Source organism: Spea bombifrons, chromosome 1, assembly GCF_027358695.1.
Source record: "Spea bombifrons isolate aSpeBom1 chromosome 1, aSpeBom1.2.pri, whole genome shotgun sequence".
Lineage (NCBI taxonomy): Eukaryota > Metazoa > Chordata > Amphibia > Anura > Pelobatidae > Spea > Spea bombifrons.
The window spans coordinates 149,200,249-149,212,565 of NC_071087.1; the positions used below are offsets into that span (position 1 = coordinate 149,200,249).

Genomic DNA, 12,317 nt, shown 5'->3' on the forward strand with positions numbered 1-12,317 from the left:
ACAGAACGTTGATCCAGGGATTTATTCTGATTGCCATATTTGGAGTCGGGAAGGAATTTTCCCCCTGGTATGGGGCAATTGGCATCTGCTTCATAAGGGTTTTTTGCCTTCCTCTGGATCAACACAGTAGGGACACAATATGTATATAGGTTGAACTTGATGGACTTTGGTCTTTTTTCAACCTTATGAACTATGTTACTATGTTACTATGTCTTAAGAGTAACACTTGCTAAGTGAGCATATTGAGCAACACACATGAGCTTGCCTGCCTAGTTGTCATGAGTAAATTGTTGGTTGGATCGAGTCCTTTTGCAATAAACTACGCTATATGGACAAAAGTATTGGGACATTAATAATTGAATTCAGGTGTTTCAATCAGACCCATTGCCACAGGTGTATAAATCAAGCACCTAGCCACATAGTCTACATTTACAAACATTTGTGACAAAAATTGGTTGTTCTTAAGAGGGCATTAAATTCAAGAGTGGTACTGTGATATGATGCCACCTTTGCAATGAGTCAAGTTTGTGAAATTTCATCCCTGATAGATATTCCACGACCAGCTGTAGGTGGTATTATTAGAAAGTGGAGGCGTTTAGGAACAGCAGCTACTCGGCCACGAAGCAGAAGAAAACGTAAAGTCACAGAGCGGGGTCACCGAGGGCTAAGACGCCTGGTGCGTAAGAGTCGCCAACACTCTGCTGATTCCATCTCTTAAGAGTTCCAAACATCCACTGGCTTTAATATCGGTACAAACTGTGTGGCGAGCACTTCAGGGAATGGGTTTCCACAGCCAAGCAGCTGCATGCAAGCCTCACATCACCAACTCACATGTTCTGTGGAATGACGCTTGTCTGGCAGTCTGATGGGCAAGTCTGGATTTGGAGGATGCCAGGAGAACGTTACCGTCTGACTGCATTGTGCCAACTGTAAAGTTTGATGGAGGAGGGATAATGAAATGAGGCTGTTTTGAGCCCCTTACTTCCAGTGAAGGGAAATCTTAATGCTTCAGCATACCAAGACATTTTGGACAATGCTATACTTCCAACTTTGTGGGGACAGTTTGGGGAAGGCCTTCTTCTATTCCAGCATGACTGCCCCAGCGCACAAAGCAATGTCCATAAAGACTTGGTTGGATGAGTTTGGTGTTGAAGAACTTGACTCAGAGCCCTGACCCCAACCCCATTGAACACCTGAGGGATGCAACTGCACCCTGGATTATTTAGAAAATGTTTTACCGTGTAGAATGCATTGAGATTTCTCGTTTTCGAGAATGTCCGTTAGACCATTTAGGAATATAGCAATAAGGTTATTCTTAAAAGCAAATGCTTACAAAGCAATAAAATAAAATGGAGCGCTGGCAATTGTTGGAGTGACATTTTATTGCTGAAAACAGTTATACCGTAATGTGTCAGAATTATTCTGCAAACCTTATACTTCATACATTTATATGTCCCATATAGAACCAAAGGTGAGAGAACTTTAAGTGCTGTGATTCCAGGTTTTTATATTTTGATAGAAAATAGTCTTTTTTTATTTTTTAAACAATGTTTTAATATCTATATACATTAACTGTAGAAGAGGGCAAGGGGGACAGTAAAATGGCTTTCCAAATACCCCGGCACAGAATGCCGCATTGGCAGTAAAATGGTTTTAAACAGCATTTTAGTTTTCCAAATGTTTGAAATGGATAATTCCAGTTCAGGAAGCCTGTTAAGAGGCAAGTGGAAATATTAAGCGCCACAGAACGTTCTGCCCGAAACGCTTCTCTGGGGGCCGACATTCTCATGGGTTTGGAACATTTCCATTCTTGTTAAACGGGGTCTTGTACCTTTCTCCCTTAATCTCTCACTTAGAACTGGGGCGATGCACTATTTCAATACAAGGAAGGAAAAGATAACCAGGTTCCTGTATGCAACAGTAGTAGGTGTTGGTTTAGTCTGCTTTTCCTTGTGTTGGCAAAGGAAATTATTGCAATGTGATCTTTATTCTCCCTGTCCTGGGGCTGAGTGTAAAGAATAACAGTTCGCGGTGTATTGACAGCAGGTTGAAAAGCTAATGAAACTTTTCAGCAGTGGAAAGTGTAAATAAATGAAAGGCGCACATCCCAGGGTCTCCCACGCGTGCCGCTGACTTATTTGCTTTCAGAGCTGCAGATGTCTTGGGGTGGAACTGCTGCTGATATATTAAGATATATTGTTTCACAGCCAGCTCCAGCACCTTGTAAGGCATGGACGGCCGTACGCTGCAGTTCCCATTAGTCTGAAGTTGGTGGGTTTCATAGAACCCTGACGGTTTCTGGATGCCCCAACTGCTTCTAATGCTCCTTTCTACTTCTGTAGGTCCAAATTGCTATGCACAACTCGTTCTGGTTATGTTTAACTATTCTACAGCGCTACAGAATATGATATAATAGATGTCGGGCTAGTTGTATGGGTCATGTGGTAACATAAATCTGCAACTAAAAAAGTGCAACTGAAATACCTAAATTTCCTTTATTATTATAACAAAATAATGAACTATAATATTATGAAAACTTGGAGTTTATGTAGTCATGGATTACAGTGTCAGCACTGTGTATGGGTTTAAAAAGTGATGTCACGCCTCTTTGTGTGCCTTATGGCTCATTGGTAGAGTGAAATGACATCATAATGTGGTGCCCTTAGTTCATGGTCCTGAGTCAAATCAGGATTTCATTGTTTTACTTATTGATGTGTAAAGAATTTGTTGACTTACGAGTTATGTTATGAAACTCTAACCTAGGGTTATGGAAATGTTTTTTTCTGTGTCCTCGCACCCATAAACTGACCATGGCTTCCTAACCGTTTTTGTATTTATCTCTTACAGATGCTTCTAGGAGAGGCGCTGTCTGTTTATTATAACCAGTTACAGTCCAACGCTTTTGTCAGAAACCATTATGTGGCCACCATATACAAAGCGATTGGGACATTTATATTTGGTGCTGCGGTGAGCCAGTCACTGACCGATATTGCCAAATATACTATTGGGCGTCTGAGGCCACATTTCCTTGATGTTTGTCGTGTCAACTGGGCTAAGATCAACTGTAGCGCTGGATACATTGAAAACTTTGTGTGTGAAGGGGATCCAGTGAAAGCAAATGAAGCTCGGTGAGTATATTTTCCTATGTATTTCTCTTTTGACCTTTCTATTAAATGTACTTAATTACCTTGATGTGCGGTAGGTAGCTTACCAGACAGGTCCTTGGAATTAGGGAATTGGAACTTGGTGGGTTCTGCAATATTCAGGTGAGTGTATATTCTAGTATATTCGTGGGCATTTCTAAGTTAGTTTAAACACATGGTGGCTATAAGTAGGTGGTCAGAAGCGCCTTGATTTAAATAGTTAAGGAACATTATTCATTTCTTGAGCATTTAAGTGCATTTCCAGATTCTAAAGGCAGGAGACCAAGCATGAGCCTGAGCTCATTCAGCCAAAGGTGAGCTAAAATGGAAGCTCCCAATGACCAAAATACTACAGAAGAGGAATGAGTTTGAGCTGCCATGTCGTTGGCTCACAGTCCAAAATAAGACACTTGACTTGAGTGCAAATCTGCTCACACCTTGTTTTTATCCATCGTTTGCTGGTGATGAATGGTGAAATAGAGGGCCATTGTGTCTCCCTTTCCCCTGCTCCACGTTTCAGTTGGTAACTTGGGAAGGGACCCTGTAGACTAGAGATACAAAACATCAGTTTGGAGATATGTGAGCGCCAGCTACAAGAAGAAGAAAATACAGTCCAGCAAGTCTGGATTTACAATCTCCATGCTTCCATAGCAGTAACGAGAGAGCCATTTGGTTTTTAACAAGTGTTTTTGACATTAGTAATGTATCTTTTTAATGCATCTACCCCTTTCATTCTAAATTATTGTCATCTTCTTTAGATTTATGCATTTTTGCATCCCCCATATATCCGCGTGTCTCTCTATGCAATGCTCTTTTCCGCTGGCAGGTTTCTACTGACATGACATTGAACCCCAGATCTGTCAGCTGCACACACATTCTGACATACCTCAGCGCTGAGTCTTGGCAACTTTTAGACCCTGTGGCTGGATGGCTTTGATGTCCATTGGTGCTCCGTGTCTGTTACTATTATTAAATGTAACTTGACCAACTGTGTGGTTAACATGACATTATAGCAAGTTTAACTTCCAAATCCTTCTATAAAGAGCACAGGCACCGTTTTAACGGTTTCACGGCAAATTTGTGTGTATTGGAGTTTTCCAGCTGAACGTAAAAACAAACATCTTGAAATACATTTGGCAGTAATGTGTTCTTCGGATTAGGAAAAATAAGGTAAAGTAATATTGATACAGGATTCTCAGGCGATTGGAGGGAGTCGATTCCTTTTCCGAAGGGCTTCCAATTAAATGATTTATATCACATAACCAAGCGCTGGCGCCAGCAGGGATAGTCTTTTTGTTAGAATACAAGAAGATGCGATCACTCCAGCTTAATGCACAGTTGTGGTAGGAAGACTTTTTTTCAGCACGCCTTTAACGTGACGTTTACTGGTAAAACCACTCTGTTTGGCTGTAACTCAAGTATATGTTTCCAAAACGAACAAGATATTCTATATATTAGTGGTATTTCAATATTTTAGATGGCCATCAGTGAGAAGAAGACCTGGTGGCATGTTCAGAACTGATTTGATAATATTTGGATTTGTATAAAATGAATAGTTCTCTCTCTGTCCTCACCTCTGTTAAATCATTCAAATAGTAATAAGAAATAATATGCGGAAAGTTTGTCAATTTGTTGTAATAAAATTATTACCATTTATAAGATCTCAGAATTACGGTATATAAAAAGATTGCAGAATTAAAATCAGTCAGCCATTCCTGCAATGTGACGACGCTAGTTAGAGCGATTACGGTTATCTGCGTCTGGCAATGCAATCAGTTTATATTTATGTGGCCAAGTACAGTCCTGCTGGAAATTGACATTAAATACAACATCTGTTTTCCAAAGCAGAAAATCCCAAGTTAGATATAACAGAGGTAAAACAGTGCTGAAATGTAATAAATGCATTCCAGATACTTAGAATAAATTTACTAGAGTAATTTCCCATCCTATAATCCTAAACAGGCTTCAGATTAGAACATCTCAATGTCACTTTTAAAGCAAAGGTATACTTCATACTGTTAATGACATCACACCTGGTGTGGCACACAGGTCACAGTTTCATAATGGTGACCCGGCTTTGTTTCCGAAAATAAGAAAATGATGTGAAAGGGTTAATGTGGCAGATCGGGGGTTATTTTCCAACAGTCTGTTGCTGGCGTTGAGTAATAGTTCCTCTGCCAGTATGACTTCACACATAGCAGAGCATCAAATCCAAGTATCCACGTACCCGATCTTGAGTTATCTCATAAATATCGTGATCAGCACTGTCCAAGCCCTTTAATCATAAAGGCTGTAAATCTTTCAGTATCCGTACTCTGAAGGTCTGGATCCTACCGGAACAGATGTTATTTTGGAGAAGCTCGGCCTTTTAAAAGGGGGTGTAGAAAACTCTTAGTTTGTGGCATTTATCCCACAAGTCGTCGCTCAGACAGCCCTATATAGGATCCATAGTTCCAGCATGTTTTGACTTTGCAAACCACTCTGGATTCCCATAAAGTCTTAAGCTTTAGTTAAGAAATTCTTAGGGCCACTGGAGGGTTGATGGACCGTGGTTTGAGTGCAAAAATTAATGATTTTGATGTTGTCACTGTGTACTGAGTTTGTGTAATTCATGGTGAGCTGTTTCTATAAATTATTTAAACTCGTGCATGTATTGCAGCCATTGTTATTATTTATTGCTGCTATTATTGACTGCGAGCTTCTGCTGAAGCAGTTCTGTGGAGATTAACCTGGTTTGGCACTGAAAGCTGTGTTATAATGACGTCAAACCTGGATTGACAAAAGGTATCTTGTGTGCTGTTTTGGCCTACACTGGCCACTGTGCCAAGTCACCATAGCAACTGACCACAGCAATGTAAATGTCTGTCCTTGTTTAGGGCCCTCATGAATAGTGCAGCACATAAACTCCCCTGAACATCTTCCCTTGGTGTCCTTGATATATGTCTGCTTCTATTTCTGACCCAGGTCTTCTACCAAGATCTTATAAAAGAAAACTGTTTCCGACATAGGAAAGCCATGCTTTGCTCGCAGTGAAGTCGCAGTGAACAGCGACGTTTGTTTCCAGACCGCCATCACAATATACTATTCCTTTCCAGTGATGTAATAGTATCTGTGTCATGTCTGCCGGAAACAAAAGCCCTAGGATCAAATCATTTGGTATATGTCAGTCTGGGCATGGATCTTCTCATTGCTCAACCCAGCGGCAAAGTGTCAATAGGGCAGATGTATTGTGGTGATACACGCTAATCATATAAACTTACAACCTAATGGCAGATAAGAACCGTTCGACCCATCTAGCCTATGATTATCTATATCTCCCAAGTGTCTCGAGGGTCAGTCCCTTTTGGTGAGTGTGAGTGTATAACGGTGTTTTACAGCCTTAAAGGTTACAACAATGTTTACAGAAACCGTATGTATAAATTGTGTAAATAAAATACAAAATTCTTCTTCTAAATGTCCTTGTCATTATATAAATAACTATATGTAGAGATTTCCCATAAAAAAAAGAACTGGAAAAGTTCTGCCCGCTAGCTAGACCTTTTAAATTCCCTGTTTGGCCAGTGTGCCTGTGCCATACGTGTTTAGACTGCTTATCTATCATCCTCTCAGTGTGAATGAAGGGAGGTAACAAATATATGACCACGACCATAGGTAACCATTCACCTTTTCTAGGTTATAAGCCAAAAAGGTCAGCATTTATCGGTTTATCTCACTCTGGACTGACTGTGCCCCTTGATGGGAACGCGTCCCATAAAGTAACACCCGCTGTCTGATACTTATTTTCAAAGTTCTCCTCGCTGTAAGAGCAGCTCCTGTTGCATTAATGTTAGGTTATGCCTGTTTTTTTTTTCTTTATTTTTAACTACTATTAAGTGCCTGTTGATGCTGTAGAAGGCCACTATCTTTTTAATGCTTGTCTACTAATAGCTCTCCCCAGGAGAGTAACACTTAGACATATTGGAGCTGCTGGGATTACAGAGCTGGTGCCGGTAGGTGGTGTTCAGAGAATTGAGATACATTGTGAAATATTTGTACATCGGTCGTCCCCCTGTTTATCCCTCTCCCTCGTCTTTTCTTGCCACCGTTTTCTCTACTGTTTCAGGGGTGGAAATTACTCTCCAGAATCTCTTTGATTTAGACCCGTTGCATATTATTACTTTTACAGCACGGATCTTGCACCTTGTTAAACCTTTTTATACACACATGTGCCCCGTTTACAGCATAGAATATCGTTTTTTATTTCTTTTTTTGCTTGGAGGCCGCTATAAATTATGCTGATGTAGCAGAGATTTTGGGCAACGGGTCCCAATCTCAGCTGCTAACGTGTGAGACTGTCCTGTGCGCTCATCGGGTTGGAGATTATACAGAGTAGTCATATTTAGAATGGTGGTAACACTTAATAGTATCCAGCAATTCCAGAAGCCAGACAATGATTTTATGTTAAAAATACATTTTAATGCCTTGTCAAAATATAGAATTCCAGTCTAGTCTATCTTTTTTTTTTTCCTCTCCGGTAATGGCTAAAAGCAATTAAATGCTACGGTGTTGGCAAAAGCCAAAAAATAAATTAATCCCGACCAGTAAAGAAGGTATGATAGCCCAGTACTTTGTTATATTCAGTAGGTCTAAATATACAGAAGGCTAGGTTGCTGCAAGATTGCAAAAGTATAAATGGCCAACTGGGCCCTTTTCATAGAAGAGAAACTCAACGGCCAGATGAGCTTCGTTGTGTTTTTTGAGCTTATTTGCCAACACTGGAGAAGCAGCAGAGTTTGCAGAAGCAGGAGACTCAACTGAATTCATAATGTATTATGAAGAGCCATCTCTAGCAAGTGTCTCCTGCAAGAAGGGTTGAGCTGGACTTGTATAATTAATACTAAAGTATGCATTTTGTGGGGCTGATAAAGTGCTTCTTGCGAGAGTTAACTGGGGTTGGACCTTGTCAGAAATCAGATTTCAGCCTTCCATTTCCTTCTTTAGTGAATAAACCTTTTTTGCGAATTGTTGAGCTCCCGCTAGAGCCATAAGACCCGGGCAGGTTTCTCCTTCAGAGGAGGGCTACAGTCTGTAGCTGATTCAGAGTGTTAAACTCGCAATCCTTAGTAAATTCAGCCCTATATTCATTCCCGGGAAGCTCAGAACTCCCAGGAGCTGACAGGCGGGGGCCATGACTAGACGCGAGCAGCTTTTTACTGGAAATTCGCAAGTGTGCAAGCACATTGGCATGTTCTTGTTGGATTTTAGTCACCCTGTGGCATGCACTGGCAAGATCTACACCGACAGCTGTGTAGATATTTTCTGGCCACGCTATATTCAGCTACTCGTTCTGTGTACTTTCCATGTCAAAATATTAATGAAGGGAAAAATCGTAATGTATTAAAAAGATTATGAGAAACATCCCCCCATTCATCTCAAGATTTCCAACATATATATATACCGGTATTATACTACTTTAAAGCAAATATTTTTGAGATGGAAGACAATAAAAAATAATTAAATTTTTTGGGTGATATAGTAAGATTTGATGAGCTGTAAAATGTGTTTATGCCCCGTCTTTGTCCGTTCCCTCTGCTTTTTCTCACCCTGTAAGTGTCTGTTTCACGTGATTTGAAGTGGATCTGTTGTACACAAACGTGTGTGGCTGACATGGTCCGTAACGGGTAATTCTGACATCTATATAAACAACTTAGTAGCAAAATTTACTTGAAATTGTATATATTTCCACTTACCTGAACCTCTCTAATCTGGGTGTGTTTTGGGCATTCACCCTACAAGGTTACGGAATGCTATGCTTATGTTTTTCTCTTTTTGTCTTAAGGAATAATGAGACCGGGAATTGGTAATCTGCTTAACGTCATACAACTTCTATTAATGATTGTTATGTTTAAGGCAGGGTAAACGTTATAGTGCTTTAGAATGGTACTTTGTGTGATTTACTAGGGTTGCCACATTGTTACGGAGCAATTTCCTTGAAACAATTTGAGAAGTTGCGCTGGGGGTTAGGTGGTGGTCATGGGCATAGCTTTACGGGGGACAAAATATTTGATATAGTAGAGGGGAGAGAGATGAGAGGCAAGAAACCAAAGGAAAGAGAGAAGAGAAAGCAGAGCAGAGGAGTGAGAGGGGAGAAAAAAAATGGAGGAAAGAGAACAAATGTGAGTGAAGAGTGAAAGAAGGTCCTCTCTCTCCCTGGGCCAGGCCTTGAAAACATGTCTGATGGGAATGTAGGCCACATAGACATCTGGAAGTCCTTCTCTCTCTCTCATACTTGATGGACTTGTTTGCATTTTTAGTATCAAACTATATAAATCTCTTCCCAAAGTCTTCTGCTGGCAGATTCCCCAGTACTGCACGGCTATACGTTTTAGGGGTATATTTAGGTGATGGACGTTCCTCCTGATGCTTCTTCTACAGCATCAAAGGTTTGTTAATGCATAAAACAAAGCAAACCTCTTGGCCGTACGTAAATATTTCTGCTGGGATTTAAACAATTTGTTTACAGCTTTTTTACATCTGTTTTTTTTGCTAGAAACCTCTTGTTTATATAACTCAAATTAATACTTGGTGAATGTTGTAACAGCATCTTGGGATCTGCTGAAGATTCCTTTGGGCTCATCTGATTGCTTTCCGTTGTCTTCGTTTAGTTATTTTAAATAAATGGTTTTCCAATGAATGATTTGTGTTTTGTCTGTTTGCGGCAGGACCTTTTGCTTTCAATAGGATTCATCTGAGATGTTTTTTAGCAGATGCCAAAGGAAGAGTTGTGTTTCTGCTCCTTGACTTCATTTTACATTACGTTACGTTACATCACATCATGAAGCCTCCTGTATGAAGAGCATTACTGGCCCCTTATAACAAATGGCTAAATCAACGAGATGCCTTCCAAGTCTCCTTACATTGAACTATACATTATGCAGGGCAGTCCTTTATGCTGGAGAAGCTTGTCATTGTTGACCCTTTGTAATGAATTGTAAAGTAGGAGCGTTTGAACCACAACTCCCCATTTAGTGAATAAACCCGTGTAGTTTTTTTCATTTTTTTTTTTGTGTGTAAATGGTCACACGTAATGCAGCTAAATGTCTCTTTCCTTCCCTGCCAAGGAGGTTCATAGTCGCAAAATGATAGTAGATGTTATTTTTTAGATCATTAATTAATGATTAAATCTACGTCCCTGGCAGCTTCTCTCTTGTCATGCCACTTCAAAGAAACGATTTTGTTTTATGTAGCTGCGTCCAATTAAGCCAACATCTCTCCCCCATTTCTGGGAAAGGAGCCTAATTAAATTGACTGTTTAAGATGATTTATTTCCGTGTTACACCGGGGCGTGCAGCACATATGCATTTTGATTTTAATGTAAATATCTCTGATGCAGTGGTATAGTTACAAGTACGTCAGTCTGCGATAATTCTGGGAAAAAACGGGTCCCCTTCGGTATTTATGCATTTAACTTGTTTACCTGCATTTGGGTGATCTATTAATAATTATAGGGCAGGGATCTCCACTTACATCGCGGAGCCTGGGTTCAGTCGTGCCAAGCAGTTTACTTTGCCGATTTAGTTTTGTACGATGGCTTTGCAGCTCTTAAAGCTGTGTTTTCAAGCTGGATTTTCCATGAAATCCTTAAGCTGCTGCCAGTGATTTACATTAAATATATATTCAGTGGCTGACGGTTTACACCAAATTTCTATCCAATTGGAATTCTAACATCATTAAAAAAGCAGTAAAATGAAATGTTATTCCCGTTATAGCGCTTTGCCCAAGAGAGCTTTAACTAAATCTGATTTTTTTTCTTCTAATAAATCATCCTTTGTTTTTACTTTTAGAAGTTACAGAATTGGTGACTTGCAAAAGAATTCAAATTCTTTTACTTTTCAGTAACAAATGATTAAGCGTGTTGTTACTATTTGTACGTACAAAGTGCCTTTACGGTGGGTAATGTTTTGATCAGTTAATGAGTTCATCCAGTGCAAACTGTTTTCACCACAGCTGCCATTAGCCGCCAACATTGCCATTAATCGACATGGCTAGTGGGGTGTTTTACCGGTTGGTCATGCCAAGTGGAAAAGGTGTTCGAATAATAAATTGGGTAAGCACAACAGTCCTAGCTTATTGATTTCTGTCATTGTATGGCTTCTTATTGAGTATTAAATACACTGCTGTCCCCGTTAATGTAGGATCGCTCTGTGAAAACCCTACTTTGTTCCAGTAATTCTCCTTTACCTGGAGGCTGTCGTCATCTATCATCAAGTGAGATACTTTGGGTGACTTTCCCTGCTCTAGCACCACACGGAGCAGATTCTTTATGGCAGTGCTAATGAAGTCCTGCTTGTACAATCCATCCATAGACTTTCATTAGTCAGAGCGTCATTTACATGTATAGTTACATAGTACATAAGTTTGAAAAAAGACCTAAGTCCATCAAGTTCAACACTTCTACGTAACCTTCCTACTCCTGATCCAAAAGAAGGCAAAAAACCCTAATTAAGCTACTTCGAATTCTGCCATCAGGGGAAAAAATTCATTGTATGGGTGATTAAGACTGAGCTATTCTGTTGGTTGATTAATATGCTGCTGCGAAAAACAAAATGATGTAATGGGATCTTGGGATCTTATCATATAGTTCGTATCAGTAACCTTTATAATATTACTAAATATACACCCGTTGTACAGCGCTACGGAATTTGATGGCGCTATATAAAACAATAACTAATAATGATAATAATTCATAACTTGCTCTTAGTAGGTTCATGTTGGGTGTGTTTTGTAAACTTTCTAATTATAAACATGGGTAGAAATGGAAGTTGTTCTGTAATCCATTAATCATTGTTGTGCAAGATCTGGGAAAGTACTTTTAGTAGTCCCTAGGGGAATTTTTAACCGCTAAGTGCTTTTCAGTAGAAAGTCCATGCTTTCACAATGTGGCGCATGGCAAAGGTTTAAAATATACTGGAAAATGTCTTGTATGTATAGAATATACAGTATATGTTTCTTTACAACCATTAATTGTTACAGTTCGTATAGGTGTTGCCCCATTGGTTTCCCTTTCACCACGTGGATCTGGTGGCTGCGGAAATGAGTGCAGGGTCTCTTAATCCTGCTCTATGGGTCTATTTTAGGACCTCGATAAGTGCGCACAGCTGGCGGTTCTTGGTGCATGAAGTCTGACAAGCCACA

At 39.9% G+C, this 12,317-nt stretch overlaps 1 protein-coding gene across 2 annotated transcripts in view; it reads left to right on the plus strand.

Annotated features, from left to right (window-relative positions):
• PLPP1 (phospholipid phosphatase 1) overlaps positions 1-12,317 on the plus strand; it is a 55,730-nt gene that overhangs the window by 36,504 nt on the left and 6,909 nt on the right. For both annotated transcript variants that reach the window (XM_053448050.1, XM_053448051.1), the window contains exon 3: positions 2,848-3,128. In XM_053448050.1, the coding sequence (XP_053304025.1) occupies positions 2,848-3,128 (281 nt within the window). The remainder of the gene's footprint in view (positions 1-2,847; positions 3,129-12,317) is intronic.